At 38.4% G+C, this 15,353-nt stretch overlaps 1 protein-coding gene across 1 annotated transcript; it reads right to left on the bottom strand.

Annotated features, from left to right (window-relative positions):
- Positions 1 to 885: 885 nt before the first annotated feature.
- Positions 886 to 3,631, bottom strand: klf2a (Kruppel like factor 2a). The gene is made up of 3 exons (XM_067398618.1): positions 3,295 to 3,631; positions 1,947 to 2,856; positions 886 to 1,812 (listed from the first exon to the last, which is right to left on the bottom strand). The coding sequence occupies exons 1-3, from the start codon at positions 3,364 to 3,366 to the stop codon at positions 1,637 to 1,639; spliced, it is 1,158 nt and encodes a 385-aa protein (XP_067254719.1). The 5' UTR covers positions 3,367 to 3,631; the 3' UTR covers positions 886 to 1,636.
- Positions 3,632 to 15,353: the final 11,722 nt, after the last annotated feature.

The following is a 15,353-nucleotide window of genomic DNA, read 5'->3' as shown; positions in this document are numbered from 1 at the left end:
AATTGTTGTAAGCTGAAACGGCACACATTCGCTTGGCTGATTTATCAACTATACGGCAACTCCGAAAAGTGATCTGAGACCAACCTGAAAGTGATATGAAAATGTTTTTCTTACTTCACAAAGTAAGCCATCCATTGACACAGTTTTAGTTCCTCATTTCCTCAAAATAACCATGCAGTGAATACCTCTCAAACAAGTGAGCGGTATAATATTTCCATGCCACTGCACAGGGCCCAGAAAAACACAAGAGAAAGGTCTAAGAGTATTATCATACAATACGAAGATGTGCTTTGTTTTTTGTACTAGTGTCACACCATTAGATACATTATTGGATTGGATTGCTGCTGTGTGACCTGAATATACCAACTGGTATTAAGAGACATACAAGTGGTTTTGTTTTCCTGTGTTTTTAAGAACCCAGAGGACAGTCGTTTGTTTAACATTTAGAGCAAAACTAACATTTACATAAAGACTTTGGTGCCAGCCACCCTTGAGCTTGATATGTATTTTATCTGATTGACTTTACAGTGCCTGTAAAGTTTGAATTCTCACCCCAACTGTAAAGAAGAAATTGGAAGCAGAAACCTTCACCCACATCTTCCGTTGTTTTTCCAAAGCATCTCCCTCTTCAACTGTGGTGTAGCCCTCTGCCCAGACATTGCTATATTCAGTCTCAACAATTATGTAAATGTAATGTTTGTATTTATAGGTCTAGCCACAGCTCTCTGGCATGGCAAAGTTGCAGCTGGGAAAGATTGCAATCTCCCTCAAGGCTTGTAACATCAACCCTTGGGTGATACCACCGAGATCTTATCTGAAGGATTTGATAAGATTTATTGGTGTGCTAATACTGAACATATCGACAGACACAAATGTTTATATCTCAATTAAGTTTAATATGTACATTAAGTACAATATTTACAGTGTATAAATTATGTACATAAAATGTTTGGTCCAGAACAACTCACATAGCCCTTATCATGTCATCCGAACATGGGACAGTCTACAATTCATGTTAACAACATACAAATTGTAAGAATACGTTAGAAAAAAGAAACGAAACAACCATAAGACCCTGATTTTTAATTTTGTTTATGTCGATAAATGCACAAATTACTTCAAACATTCAGTTAACACCCTTTTGTTAACTTTTAAGGCAGTTTTGAAAGAAGAAAACATTGTCTTACAAAGCTTATTTAGTTTCTTGAAACAATAGCATACAATTTTTTTTTAAACGCCAAGAGTATTTATGGCACTCGTGAGATGTATACATGATTTAAAAGGCACTGTTGTGCTGTCCATAGTACATCATGTTAACTTAAACACATTTTACTGTTTGATTCCAGTTCCGTCTTGAGGTTTAGGTCCAGCCTAACATGAGTTGAACTTGTTTGGCATTTGTAAAGCTCTTTGGAAAAGAAAAAATATATTTTGTTTCTTAAAAAAATCTGTAAAGAAATGAAGTGTAGAACCAGCTACAATGCAAAAGACAGTGAAGGATTCAGCAACAGGTCAAGTCAGTTCATGATTCCTCTTTTGTCATACTTTAAATAGGGGGTACAGACAAAATGCTTGCTTTGAACATCCATGATGTTCATTGTTCAGTGCGTTTAGTCCAAATATTAAGAGTCCGTTCCTACATATGGCGTTTCATATGGAGGGCGAGATGGTCAGACCGGGAGAAGGCGCGCTCGCACAGATGGCACTGGAAGGGTCGGTGTCCGGTGTGCTTGCGGAAGTGACGGGTCAGTTCATCAGAACGGGCAAACTTCCAGCCACAACCTTCCCAGCTGCAATGGTAGGGCTTCTCGCCTAGCGAAAGAGAAGAAAAAAACAATGTTAATATTTAATATTCTTTTTCAGCAATCGATTATCGATCATGACATTTCAGTTTCAAAAAAGCAGTCAATTGCGATGTCACCCTACTGGCATAGGTGTTTATTTACCTGTATGCGTTCTGTGATGCGCCTTCAAGTGGGAACTTTTTGTGTAGGTTTTGCCGCATCCAGAAAAAGTGCAAGTGTGAGTCGCTGTCCGTTTCCTCGGCCAGGTGCGACGTCCCCTTTTTGGTTTGGTGTCCATCTCCAGAGGAGATGAGGGTGGTGTCAGAAGTACTCTTTGGTTGGCATTGGGCATCCCAAGCCCATCGTCGCACACGCTGAAGTGATGCGCATTTGGATAAGGCAGCTGCATCTGTGGAGGTGCGGCATGGGGAAACCCTGCGCTGCCTTGGTAAGACTGAGTGAATGTCATCGCATGGCACATCTGTGACTGACAGTCTGTGTTGATGAGCTCTGCGGGGCTCTGCGGTGGAGTCATGCTGCCTGCCCCCTGGGGCGAGTTGGCCAGTCTTGGCTGCTCGTATGACCTCATGCATGCACCGTTGCCCTCCTGTTTGACTTTAGGAACCATTCCTCTTACAGGTCCATAACTGTCCATGCAGGGCTCTACTTTGATACACTCCGAAATGTCCTGACTGGGGAAGGCAGACCTGACCAGGAATCTTCCCTGCATGTTGTTGGGCAGAGACGGCTGGCAGTAGGTGTCTACGTCGGATTGCAGAAGCTCTGCCATGAGGCTGGTAGTATACGGCGGAGGTGACGGGTTGATCTCGGGCACTGAGTATGTAGTGGGAGTCACCGTTGGGTTGTACATGTTTCTGGACTCTTGCATTCTGTAATCGTTTCCCATACCGAGTCCGAGGTTATCAGAACCCGCAGTGTTGGCCAGAATAAACTCCAGATCCAGATATTTATCAAGATCTTCATCGTCTGTTGCTCTGCTGAGGTTGTCCATGTTTGATATGTCAGCTATGCAGCTGAGATGCATGGACCTGTCCAGTTCATCTTTCCACCTCTGCAATGTAACAGATTGATTAAACTTACTTTGAGATTTTAAGAACAAGAATGCACAAAATAGTACAATTAGTGTGCTAAGTATTTAACAACTTTTAAGGGGGTCAAGAATCTCTGTCAGTAATTTTCAAAGCGGTTCAAGTTTATCTCGCGGAATTCATTCTTATAGAAATTGTCAACTACCTTAAAGACGCTTTAAATATATGTATATAATTTATTTATATATACATAGTGTCAAGGTACAGTCGAGCAGCTGTTGCCATGGTTACGTCCTCAGGCGAACGCGATTTATTTTCGGGAGGACACACTGTACATTTAGCGCACTTACTTGCAATATAACTTTTGTAGGTCGTGAAATTGTTTGCAAATTCTTTTAAATTTGTATGTAAAAAGAACTACATAATCATAATAATGATGTGAAATAAAAAGAAATACTCACGTTTTCCCAGCATTTTTCCTTCTGTGCCGAAAATGTGGAAATAGACGGTAAAATCGTTCCACTCAAAGCCATTTCCAGTCGTTACAGTAAAATCAAAAGCTTCAAAATCGGGGACCAGTAGAAATCCCTCCAAGAAACTTTGGTTGTAGTGCACTACAACTCGGTTTGTGCTCTTACACTCTGTTTCACACTCATGCAGCAAGTATGAGTGGTGGAAGACCTTATCTTATAAATATCACGGCAGTAGAAGCTGAACCAATTGTACGAAGCGGAGGAAATACGCACTATCCGTCCCTAATTTTAGCCCCGCTATATAGCTGCTGCTCTCCGGCTTGTGCGCCTTTCGTCTTGGATGGTGAGAGCGCACGGGCTCCTTCTTTAAATCACCGGAGTCACTCCACGCCCCCTCGGTAAAACGAGTTAAACGAGTACAACATGATGCGAGAGATCCCTCCTTTTCTCTCTCTCCTGCCTTTGAGGAGAAAAAGAACAGAATGGGAGAAAAACACACATCATTAACACGTTGTTTAAAGATGAAAAGTGTCGATACCAATTGCGCGCGCCACTGTGAGCCCTCGAGACACGTAGGCTATAACAAAGGGGATTATGGCATCGGGCATTATTGCATTTTAATAATGTATAATGTGCTAAATCAAGAGCAGATAAAATTAATCCATTTAATCCCCCTTTTTTCAGATAAACGCGTATTTTTCTTCATCCATTTCCCAAATAAAACGACAACAACAAAAAAAGTTTTAAATAAGCTAGTAAAGTGTTTTTCGTTAGACTTTGCTCAGTTTTGTGAAATCACATTAACATTTCTAACAAGCAATTGCTGAGAGAAACGATATGATTCTCTATATTTTATGACATAAATAAAAATACATTTTTATTTTACTTTAATCTGACTATACTTTGGTTTACATCATCAAACTGCATATTTCAATCAGTTACTTATTCAAAATGGGGCTCTTTGTTTTCCTATGGCTGACAAATGTGACCACTGACAACAAGTAGGCTATTGTGATAATGATTTACCTGTGTGTGTGTGTGTGTGTGTGTGTGTGTGTGTGTGTGTGTAAGAAATATTATTAAAATAAACTTTAAATATTATATGTACCAAAATCGGTAGTGGCCTTATGGAGATTTGAGACAAACGTCTTTCAGAAGGGCAAACAAGAAGTCAACACCATTTAATTTATATTTACGGCTTTGTGTAAAATACATCAACTCTTGGGATTAGTTATAAACTTTATAAAAAGCCATTGTTAAAATAATACTGTGTTTGCACTGTATATTATGCTGCATTCTTTAAAGTCATGATGTAAGCGTGTGTGATGTTATGTTACTACTGCACCTGCAGCCGAATCCACAATTTTATCGGATTTGCATATCATTGGACCGAAACATTAACAATAACACGACTCTTGGTGCTTTTTAACACCCTTTCAGATTCCAAATGTATCTGTAGTATCAAGCTCTAAACAAAACACGTGCCATTAAGCTCTTAAAACCCCTTTCATTTGCAAATAGACCAGGTGAGGCTGGGATTTCGCCCCAATGGCAGGTATCGGGCAAATTATTTGCACTAGTCTACGAATAGTTATTTTTAGCTTTTAGAAAATTGCAAGGTCCAGTCACCCACAATGCAGTGCAAAAGAAAACATAAAATGGTGGTTTGTGTGAAATTACATCACTTCTCTATTTTTGTGCATCAAAAATAACATGCAAATGGTGAGAACGTTATGCATGAGTTCAAATCAGGTGAAAGCCGTGTAAGACATGAACCGTTCAAAGTTGACATGAATGCCATTCCCTTGAACATACCAACACGTGTTGTGACTGCGATTACTGTTTGATCCTTCCTTTGCACCTTTCCAGGAACAAACTGACATGATTTAAAAGCTCAGTTTAGAAGTACAGTATGTTATTTGGGCACGGAGAATATTGACAAGGCCTCAGAAATGAAAAGGGTGCAGTTTTATTGTTCAGTACAGCTAGTTCTCCCCTTAGGGCAGAATGGATCACACTTTAATATGTAGGTTTCTAATAGTGCTCTGATCGTGCATTTAGGAGGTTTCCGACACACCCTCGCATTCCACCTGTACAGGTAAACTCACAGGTTAAAAAAAAAAAAAAAAAAACCAATAAAGCTGCAGTCCGTTAATTTTGCCTCTTTGTCGCCATCTCTGTGTGAAACCTGCATTTGCAGTTATTTGTGGAATTATCATGTTTATGTGGGTTGTGTATCGGCACGGATCCTTAGCGTGGATGAATCTAATGTTTGCTGTCAGTCACCACATCGGTGTGGATACTGTACTTCAGAATCACAGATTGTAGTTTTGGAAGTATGACCAAAATAAAATTTTTCACTGGAAAATGTCATCTGAACAAGTAAGTAACATATCTGACACTTTTGTTCTGACCAACTGAGGAAAAAAGCATTACAATAAATCACGCTGCCAATGGTGATTAAATCTAACGATAGCTTAGCTTGGATCATGTCAAACCGTGCAAATTATTATTATTATACTTTGTTCTCAAATTGTTAATGTTAACAACATAAGCATTACGTTACTATTGTATTTATTTAGTGTGCATTAGTGTTACCTGTAGATTTCAACTTCTGTCGCCACTGCAGTCCGAAGTGTTTTGCTTTTGACTATGGATGAATCTCCAGTTGTCACTGATGATTGTCATTTGGACCTTTCTGGATTACAATCTGCAATCAAAGTGATAAGTTTAATTTTTCCAGATGCTGTAAGAAAAGGCTATAAATGATCCATCACATGCCATTTAGCCTACTAGCTGGGACTCCTCTGTGTAAACAGATGTGACGTAATGACACAAAGACGGCTACAGGCTCGAATTTCCCACAGAAACCCACCAGTACCGATTTTATTATAAAACATTATTACAAGCTTACCGTTGTGAATCAGGCTAAGGTAAGGAAATAGTTTTGAACAATGGCTGGTTATGTACTGTTATGTATTGATCTTGGATCATTTTTAACCAAAAAAAGTTACGGACTGCAGCTTTAACCTCCATCATTCTTAAAAAAAAAAAGGTTTTACAGTGGTTCCCCAAAGAACCTTTCAGTCAAGAGTTCTTTGGGCAACTAAATGTTAATAATCTGAAAAACCTTTTTGGCCAATGTTGATGCTAATAAAAAGAACCTTTATTTTTAAAAGTCTAGAAACTTTCTATTGCACATATGGTGGAAAAAAGTTTCTTTGGATTATTAAAATATTCTTCACACTAAAAAAATCAATAAGGTCTTGTAATAACTGTTCACTCAAAGGTTCTTTGGAGAAACAAAAATGGTTTTGCAAACACCCCATTTGAAACTTTTTTTTTTAAGAGTGTGGAACCTTTACATTGCACAAAATGTTCTTTAAAGTGAAAAAAGGCTTTTTGTATTATTAAGAAAAATCTGTGTTTTTTTTTTTCAAAGAGCTGTTCACTTAAAGCGGAACTCAGTAAGATTTGCGAAGCTCCCCCTACAGGTTCCTTCAGTGAATCACACTGTCATAAATACTCCAAGCGCAGCTTTGGACTACAACGACTACAACGCTCACCAGCGCAGTAGTTTTGCAAACACAGTACAAGAAATCTCGATGGAGGTGGGTAATTTTCGAAAATTGTCTTATAAATTCATAATATATACATTGTTTTTGAATTACCGTAAAGCATTTTGTCACTCTCGCGCGAACGTGAACATGAGGCGAGATTGTGTCGGGTCAGTGCAGCTCAACTTGCAAGTGCTGTTTTCTGGCGTAGACGTGCCAGAGGGGGTTAGTGCTCGCCTCAAACACACCACTACATGTCAATAAAAGGGATAGTTCACCCAAAAATGAAAATTTTATGTTTATCTGCTTACCCCCAGTGCATCCAAGATGTAGGTGACTTTTTTTCTTCAGTCGAACGCAAATTATGATTTTTAACTGCAACCGCTGCCGTCTGTCAGTCAAATAATAGCAGTAGATGGGAACTTCAACTATAACAGTAAATAAAACTTGCTTAGACAAATCCAAATTAAAACCTGCGGCTCGTGACGACACATTAATGTCCTAAGACACGAAACGATCGGTTTGTGCAAGAAACCGAACATTATTTATATAAATTTTTACCTCTAATACACCACTATGTCCAACTTCGTTCAGCTTCCTGTTAGTGAGGTCAAAAAACGCGCTCTGATGACGGAAGTGATGTCTCGCCCATATACTTGAATGAGCGTGAGACATCACTTCCGTTGTCAGAGCGCGATCTGACCTCACTAGCCGGAAGCTGAATGCAGTTGGACATAGTGGTGTATTAGAGGTAAAAAATTATATAAATACTGTTTGGTTTCTCGCACAAACCGATCGTTTCGTGTCTTAGGACATCAATGTGCCATCACGAGCCGCAGGGTTTAATTTGGATTTGTCTATGGAAGTTTTTTCGACTCTTATTGTTCAAGTTCCCAATCACTGCTATTATTTGACTGACAGATGGCAGCGGTTGCAGTTAAAAATCATAATTTGCATTCGACTGAAGAAAAAAAGTCATCTACATCTTGGATGCCCCGGGGGGTAAGCAGATAAACATCAAATTTTCATTTTTGGGTGAACTATCCCTTTAACCATCGTAAGGACTTAGAAAACTATTTATGAAGGTAAAAAAAGTTACTTAGTTCTGCTTTAAGGGTTCTTTTGGAAACCCAAAATGGTTCTTTTATATGGATTCATTGCGAAAACCGTCTTTCTGAGCTTTTATTTTTTTATGAACTATAGATGCTTAATTATAGTTCTTCTGTTCGGATATAGAGAAATACCTCTTGATTTCCGTCTTTTATCTGTTTTATGTGTTGGTATCTTTGATTCTTATCAGTTTATCAACTTGTCACGCGACTGCCAATGGATAATGAAAACTGTGCCCTGGTACACTTCATGGTATACACCAAGTTATTGGCCTTTGAAGAGTTGAACAAGTCCATTCACTTTCCCTTTGAAACGATATGTAGTTTTGGAAAAGGTATTATGGTTTGCGTGTGAACTGAGCCGCTCGGCATCGAGCATTTATTTGGAAAAACTTTTTTTCTTGCTTTGGTTATCCAGTGTAATGCATAGTTTGCTGCTTGAGTCAAACCCTGGGAAACACCTGCTCTTTCTTCACAGCGGGACAGCGTTGTGGCTGCCCTGGGCCCTGCTTTCGAGAGAAGGAAACCGAGAGTCCTGCCAGAAAGCGCGCGAGTGAGAGTTTGAGACGGAATGGGATTCAGAGCAGGCCTTTATATACGCAACTATTTTTAACCCCACTCCCTCTCGCCTATCACAGGGCTTCCTCTCTCGGACGCTCAGGAAGCAAGCCTGGCTCGGCTTCCTGCCTGCACGCGGGCTGTTGAGAGCCAATCAGGGAAGGATAGTGCTCTGATGACCAGGCACTGACTCAAAAGGAAAAAGAGTTAAAATCATGCCACATATTTGTGTGATTAGATTTCACTGGAGCAAGTGATTGTCTGAGAGGGAGTTTGACATGTAACACATGTTTTTTTGAGCATTTAGATTAATTATGAACTCAAACTGAGACCATTTATGTATTTATGTGCTGTCACTAACAGTATTTATTTGTCCTTAAACAGTGCTTCCCAATATTTTTGTTTCGTGTACCGCCATAACCCTATCAGTAAGTACCCCTTTGTCAATGCGAATTTTAATTTAAGAAGGAGATTGTAGAGTCTATGTATATGTATGTAAATATGTAGCAGCATATAAATCAAAATGTACAATAATGGTTATGTACTGATACTTAAGAATACCAATGAGTAGGCTAAAGGTTTACAAATAACAAAATAGCTATTTAGCATTTAAGATTCGACTCACTTTTCCCCTTCCAATTTCACATTCCTATCAAGTCCCACCATACATACTTTTTTAAATGATCATTTGGAAATACAGCACATTATGAGTTGCAAACAAATTCACATTGATTTTAAGTATACACCCTGGTGTAGACTGCAGCTAAAACACTTTCAAAACCACTTTATTTACTGAGGACACTCAGAAATGCATGTCTGTATATTCTCGGGTCAACATCAACAAGGAGTTTCATAAACATCTCATCGTAGCCTCCATCTCCTCAAGGATGAAGGAGGAGTTGACAGCCTAAGATAGATCGTATTCCGTGGAGGAGTTTTTCCAATTCTGTTTTTTTCCCCCCGTCGATTCATGTGGATTTAATTGGTTTGGTAATTCTCCTGAGAGGCGGCCAATTTATAGCCTGTTAACACTTGACATCATGCAGGTCGTGCGTTATGAGCGCAATTTGCGAAGTTGGCTGTGAAATATGTTTGCGGTAAAGCTATTTACAGCAATTAATCAAGAAAAAAAAGTTTTTTCTCCCTCATAATGTCCAGTCCATTTTGGCCGTGAAACTGAAACAACAAACTTATCAGTGGCTTCTGGATAGTATGTTCCTAATTTTTGTTATTTTTCAGCCTCCAAATGTTTACAGGTTTTGATATGGTGTTGATTCTGTGGCCTTTGGAGAAAACCGACTACGTCCAATCTCATACTTTAGGCCGGTCACAGCTGTAGCTTGACCAAAACATAAATTAAAGTGGTGCTATTTCAATCAATCTCCAAACAACTTTTCTTCTCCTCCTCGTCGAAGCGATACCATGAGAACATTACAGAATTGTGTTGTGAATGATGAATCCAGAGACGGTGGATTGGGAAATTATAAGCTTGGGCTGAAATGTTTTGCAGTCGAACCTGGCAGCATTTGTGTAATTTCAACATCTCCCTGTTTCACTGTTATAAGTCTTAAAGCCACAGGAATTGCCATGGTGGGCTGCCAAAATCCAGTTCCTTTTTATGCAGGAGTAGGAATTATGGACAAAGAAGGCGAGGGAGCTACAATAGAGAGTTGAGTCTCTAAAACCAGGCAAGTTTTTATACGCCAGCCTGACCACAAACGTGTCCGCGTTTCCTTAAATCTTGCCAGCTGCGTAAATACACCAGCCTGCACTTACACACAGGTCCCTTTCTATTCTGGCTTTGAACTCATTTCGTCTACGTTGTGACTGTAATGTCATGTATAAACCTAAAATGGATGGCCCAAACCACAAATTCGCCAGACATTCCTGAGCTACATGACCCTCCAGGTTACTTTGGAGGGTTCAGAAATATCACGAATGTTTTCATGATAAAGGTACATCGTGATACGAATTATATGTCCAAACGCCCCAGGCTGTTTTTTCCATTGGCACCTTGCAAACCATTTATTATGTTTATTGAAGGTGTACATTGTGTACTACCATTCATTCTTACTGTCTTGTTTTGTTTCTATGTACTGTACTCTACGAAGGCACATTATTATTGTGGAATGCAGTGTGGTATGTCTTTCCCTCCCGTCAGAATGTAGTGACACACATTTGCCTCACATGAATTATAGACTCTTCATGCACAATCGTGCACATTTGAACAGCGAGTTCTGCGGTTTTTCTCCCAGGCCATTCTTGATGGTTTTCCAGGATTATTGTTGAGGCATGCTATGTTTGAAAGATGACGTGCCAGGCTTGTGTGTGTGTTTTTTTTAATATTCTCTCCATTGACCAACATTTTTTGGGCTGATTCAGTGCCTAGTGGGCATGTACCAATGTGCGTCCCTTATTGAACATTTTCACAAATGTAAACAAAAATATTGTTTAAACTCTTAAATGTTTCAAAGTTCCAGCTTTGGAGTTTGATGTCATTGGAGAACCTTGTACAGTTCATTGATTCTTTAAAACAATGCACTTTTTCGATGTCTCCCTGCTTTAGCGGACATGCACGTTCAGGTCTTGAAGACGCTCTGTTGTCAAATGATACCTACAAGCATCTGAAGAACATATAATGAAACAAAGAACGTTTTTGTTTAGTAACGTTTAAGCATCTGGGCATTTAAGTCTAGTTTTAGTCAATGAAAACTTCACATTTTCGTCATTCTGCATAATTTTTAAATTGATAATCATTATTTTTTTTATTTTGTTTGTCTGTGATCCTCGGTGCAGTGTAGAGAGAGCATGTGCACAGGGTTGCCAGATTGCAAAGATTAAGAAAACCATCCTTTTAACAGAAAAGCTCTGATTGGGGGATTCAAACACTTGGAATCTGTCAACCACAAGCATGAAAGTTCATACAGGCTAAACTTGACAAACATAAACTTTATAAAGAGTGTTGTTCCAGGATCAACAAAAATGTTGATCCAGGAAGAAGTTGTACTTAGTAAAATCAGGTTTTGGCCCAATTATGCTTTTAGAATTACAAATTGGCATTTCCCATTTGATTTCAAACATATGGGGCTTTTCCACACCAGCAAAACAGTTTCTATGTATTTTTTTCCCCCATCAAGTGTTCAGTTCTTTACTGTATAGACAACTTTAAGGGATGTTCACACCAAACATGTTTTTGCATTCCATTTTTGTGGATATTATCCTTATAATATAAACATTTTAAGGATTTTTTAAGGAAAATTCTCTAAACAAATTATCTCTTTCCCCACCATTGACAGAATTTTCCGTCATCTGAGACAACGCTTCCTCGCCATTGATGGAATTTGTTGGCTTTCTGTGTTTTTACTGTTATACTCTAGGGGATGCTATTATGCATCTTCTGAAAGAGTACAGAATCTCCCGATCAAAACACAGACGAAGAAGAAGCAGAAACAAGCGATAAAAGAATTGAACGTTCTAGTCTTTGGAGAAAAAAAAAAGTATTTCCTCAGCTTTTTGTTCAAAATGTTGCTTTTTTTATTAAACTTACCCACATTCAAGTGTTAATAAAAAAGAATGCATGAAACTAGAATAAAACATATTTTTTGGGGGGATTGGGGGTGGTTAAAGGCAGAAGCTCTGTTTTTTTCTTTGCATGCTCAAATATTCATGCAACAAAATATTCCAGCAGGTTTTGTGAATATTATCCAAAATGCTTGCAGTAGTTAATGTATGCAATCTCTGAAAACAAGTCTTAATATCTATAGCAGTGTTGCTTTGCAAGTAAATGTTTTGTTTTAAGGATGTAGAGGAACGATGTGATGCTTTGTGAAAGTGGCGACCTCAATTCGACTACCAAAAGTTGTTGCAGCGCACTCTAACATTCATTGACTAATTCGTGTTTTCAGTGAGGTAGGGCCATTTACATTCCCACTTGATTTCAAACATACAGGGCATTTCCTAACTCTCAAAGCAGTTCTTGTGCATTTTTATCCATCAGACGCTTTGTTCGAGTTTTCTCTAGCACGCAGATTTGTGAGTGTACCAATTTCGATGTGGTCTAACAAATTCTGTCTTCACACTGAATGGAAACAAAATCATGACAATAGAAGTGAAAAAGGTGTGTCTTACTTTGTCACATTAGATAGCGGTTAACAAATATCACTTTTTCAGATTTTCTGACTCATGTTTTTGGGAATTGATTGGATAAAGTCCCACAGCAAAGTGTAAGTGTGACAGTTTGATTCTCTTATCATGCAGACGGGGTGCAGTAAACGGATCGAGCTGTAAAGCTGTGTTTTTCATTTTTAGTGTGAGCCAGGTATACCATTTGTGGTTTTGCACAATGCTTGATCAGATAGACTAGGCCTCCCTGTACTATTGGTTGACACTTCAGCCCGGTGCACTCGCTGCATGTTTTGTGTGTGTGCGCGAGGGCTTTCAGCGTGTGCATCTACAGGATGTGTGGTCTGTTAAACCGCACCTCAGTTTCAGTGCAGACCAGCTCTTGTAGCAACCATGTGCCCCACACCCAAAGCTGCACACTCTCAGCGAGATGCTAATGTCAATAGTTGTCACATTTGTAAGACAATGGAAACATGATCATGCTTTTTGACTTCTTGTTGTGTCAGAGAACTCATCTGGTTAGGGTTTCTCTGTGAGGGGTTTCTTGCAAAACACTTTGGTCTTATAATTTCCATCTTCCATGTTTATACTTTGAATGTGTGAAGGAAATAAAAGTATGATAAATAACACGGAGGAGTAAAACGATAAACACTTCCTCTGTGGTTTGCATAAAGGCCTGATGTGCTTTTGTATTCTTTGAATTCATTTCTATCTCACTTGGAATAAGGTATGGTTGCAGAATATATAATGGTGTTGCCTGTAATATTTAAAATAATAAATCTCCAGTATTGTAGGTCAACAATGATAGCAGGCTTGCAGTGTAAAAGATGAAACAACATGAGGAATCAGCTTGGAGGCTAACAACAAAGTGCTGCAGTTGAAAATCACATCAGACAGCAGGTGAGTTGGATTAATGCTTTTTAGCACTGAAAAAAGTGTTGTGGTTATGTCCCCTTCACTCCCTTCCCATCACGCACCGGGGCATGAATAATTAATATGGCCGCATTGAATGTTTGCTAGTTTTATTCACACTGTTGTTGACTTTGTTGTCATGTTAAGTAACATATTGTCTTCTGATGTCAGGATGAGCTTGTTTTTCTACTTAAAAAGATCATATAGTTGGTTGTTATGTCTAGTGTTTAGATCTGTGTGTTGCTTTTTAATGTTTTTGAGAGTTGTTTTTGTCTCAAGACTTTTTTGTGTGTGTGTTGTTGTATTGTCGTATTCCTATTTATAATTTTTTTTATCTTATTTTATTTAATGTTATTACATTTTATCTTATTTTTATATTTTATTTTCTCCTATTTTCTCCTATTTTGTATTTTATCTTATTTTATTTATTTTTTCTTATTTTTGTATTATTTTATTATCTTATTTTTGTTTTATCCTATTTAATTTTATTTTTATTTTTTTATTTTCATTTCATATATATTTTTTATTTTTACATATTTTATTTTATGCTATTTTGTATTGAATTTTTTTATCTTATTCTAGTTTATTTTATTTTTCTATTTATTTTTTGTTTTTGTATTTTATTTTCTTATATCTTATTTTTGTTTTATCCTATTTTATTTTCATTTTATACATTTTCTTTTCTTTTATTGTATGGTATTTTATTGTCTCTGCTGTAATTAATAAATATTTGTAGAGTTAATCTAAATAGATAATTGTTGTATTGTTGGCAGGTTTAAAGTCACTGCAGCTTGACTTTTCAAGTTCAAGCACAACATTTAAAAAAAAAGTCCACCTACAAAAGCTATGCAAACCATTTTCTTCATTTTTTTGAACCTCTACGAGCTCATTTTTTTTTTACAGTGTCGGTGTGTCACAACTGTATGCAGCCATTTGTTCAGCAATACCACTAATGGCCTACAAGTTACAGGGGTTGAAGGCTAAAGCGGCGGAGGGTCTAGCTGGGTGTTCCACGTGCAAGCACCAGGCGGCCATGTGTCTTTAAACCCAATGGCTGTTTTATTAGAGCAGTAATTACACGTCAGCTAGATGGGGGGTCGGTCGGTGCTGCAACAACAGAGGGACCTCAAGGCACTTGCAGCCACTTATTACAGCTTAGATCAACGTCTCGATATAATGGCCTCAAACCGCTAGTGTGGCCTCTCTCGGGGGGTTTGGGCTTTGAATAAGCAGGTCCCACTTATCTGAGGTTTGACAGTGCCTTCCTGCTCCGAGCCGACTGTCCCCTGATCTGTGATTACACCGTAATTAAGCGTCTGTGTGATGGGACATCAAACAGAACACAAAGTGTATTTTTTGGTATTTTCTGCAGAAGATCAGAAGCCAAGCAATGGCCTCCGTTCCGCAAAGAAAACCGGTGAAAAGTCACAAAGGCGTTTGAGTAACTGATGCAGTGACAAAATGACTCACAATATCACACAATAAAATGATTCGGCAACAGAAAGTGCCTGAAATTGCTCACTGCACTAATGAAACGTGCACAGATGTGGCACTTTTTCACTCCCTCGGAAACGTGGTGACTTTCAGAAGCGGTAATTACTTCCTTTTAACTGCTAGTAGAAGGTAGGTGGAAAACGGAAGCTTGATATTATTCAGATGATTCTTAAAAATTAAGGTTCTTGGCATTTATGGTTCCATGAAGAACCTTAACATCCTAGGTTCTTTATAGTGGAAAAAGGTTCTTTAGATTTTTTTTTTTTTTTTAAATGTTCTTAACATGAAAATGTTG

Source organism: Chanodichthys erythropterus, chromosome 10 (genome assembly GCF_024489055.1).
Source record: "Chanodichthys erythropterus isolate Z2021 chromosome 10, ASM2448905v1, whole genome shotgun sequence".
Classification (NCBI taxonomy): Eukaryota; Metazoa; Chordata; class Actinopteri; order Cypriniformes; family Xenocyprididae; genus Chanodichthys; species Chanodichthys erythropterus.
The sequence above is the reverse complement of the archived record's forward strand: the minus strand, read 5'-3'. Positions and strand labels throughout refer to the sequence as shown.

Coding starts and splice junctions, on each gene's coding strand:
- klf2a (XM_067398618.1), bottom strand. CDS start 3,366: ATGGCTTTGAGTGGAACGATTTTACCGTCTATTTCCACATTTTCGGCA. Junction 2,857..3,294: donor AGGAAAAATGCTGGGAAAAC/GTGAGTATTTCT, acceptor GTTACATTGCAG/AGGTGGAAAGATGAACTGGA. Junction 1,813..1,946: donor GCATCACAGAACGCATACAG/GTAAATAAACAC, acceptor CTCTTTCGCTAG/GCGAGAAGCCCTACCATTGC.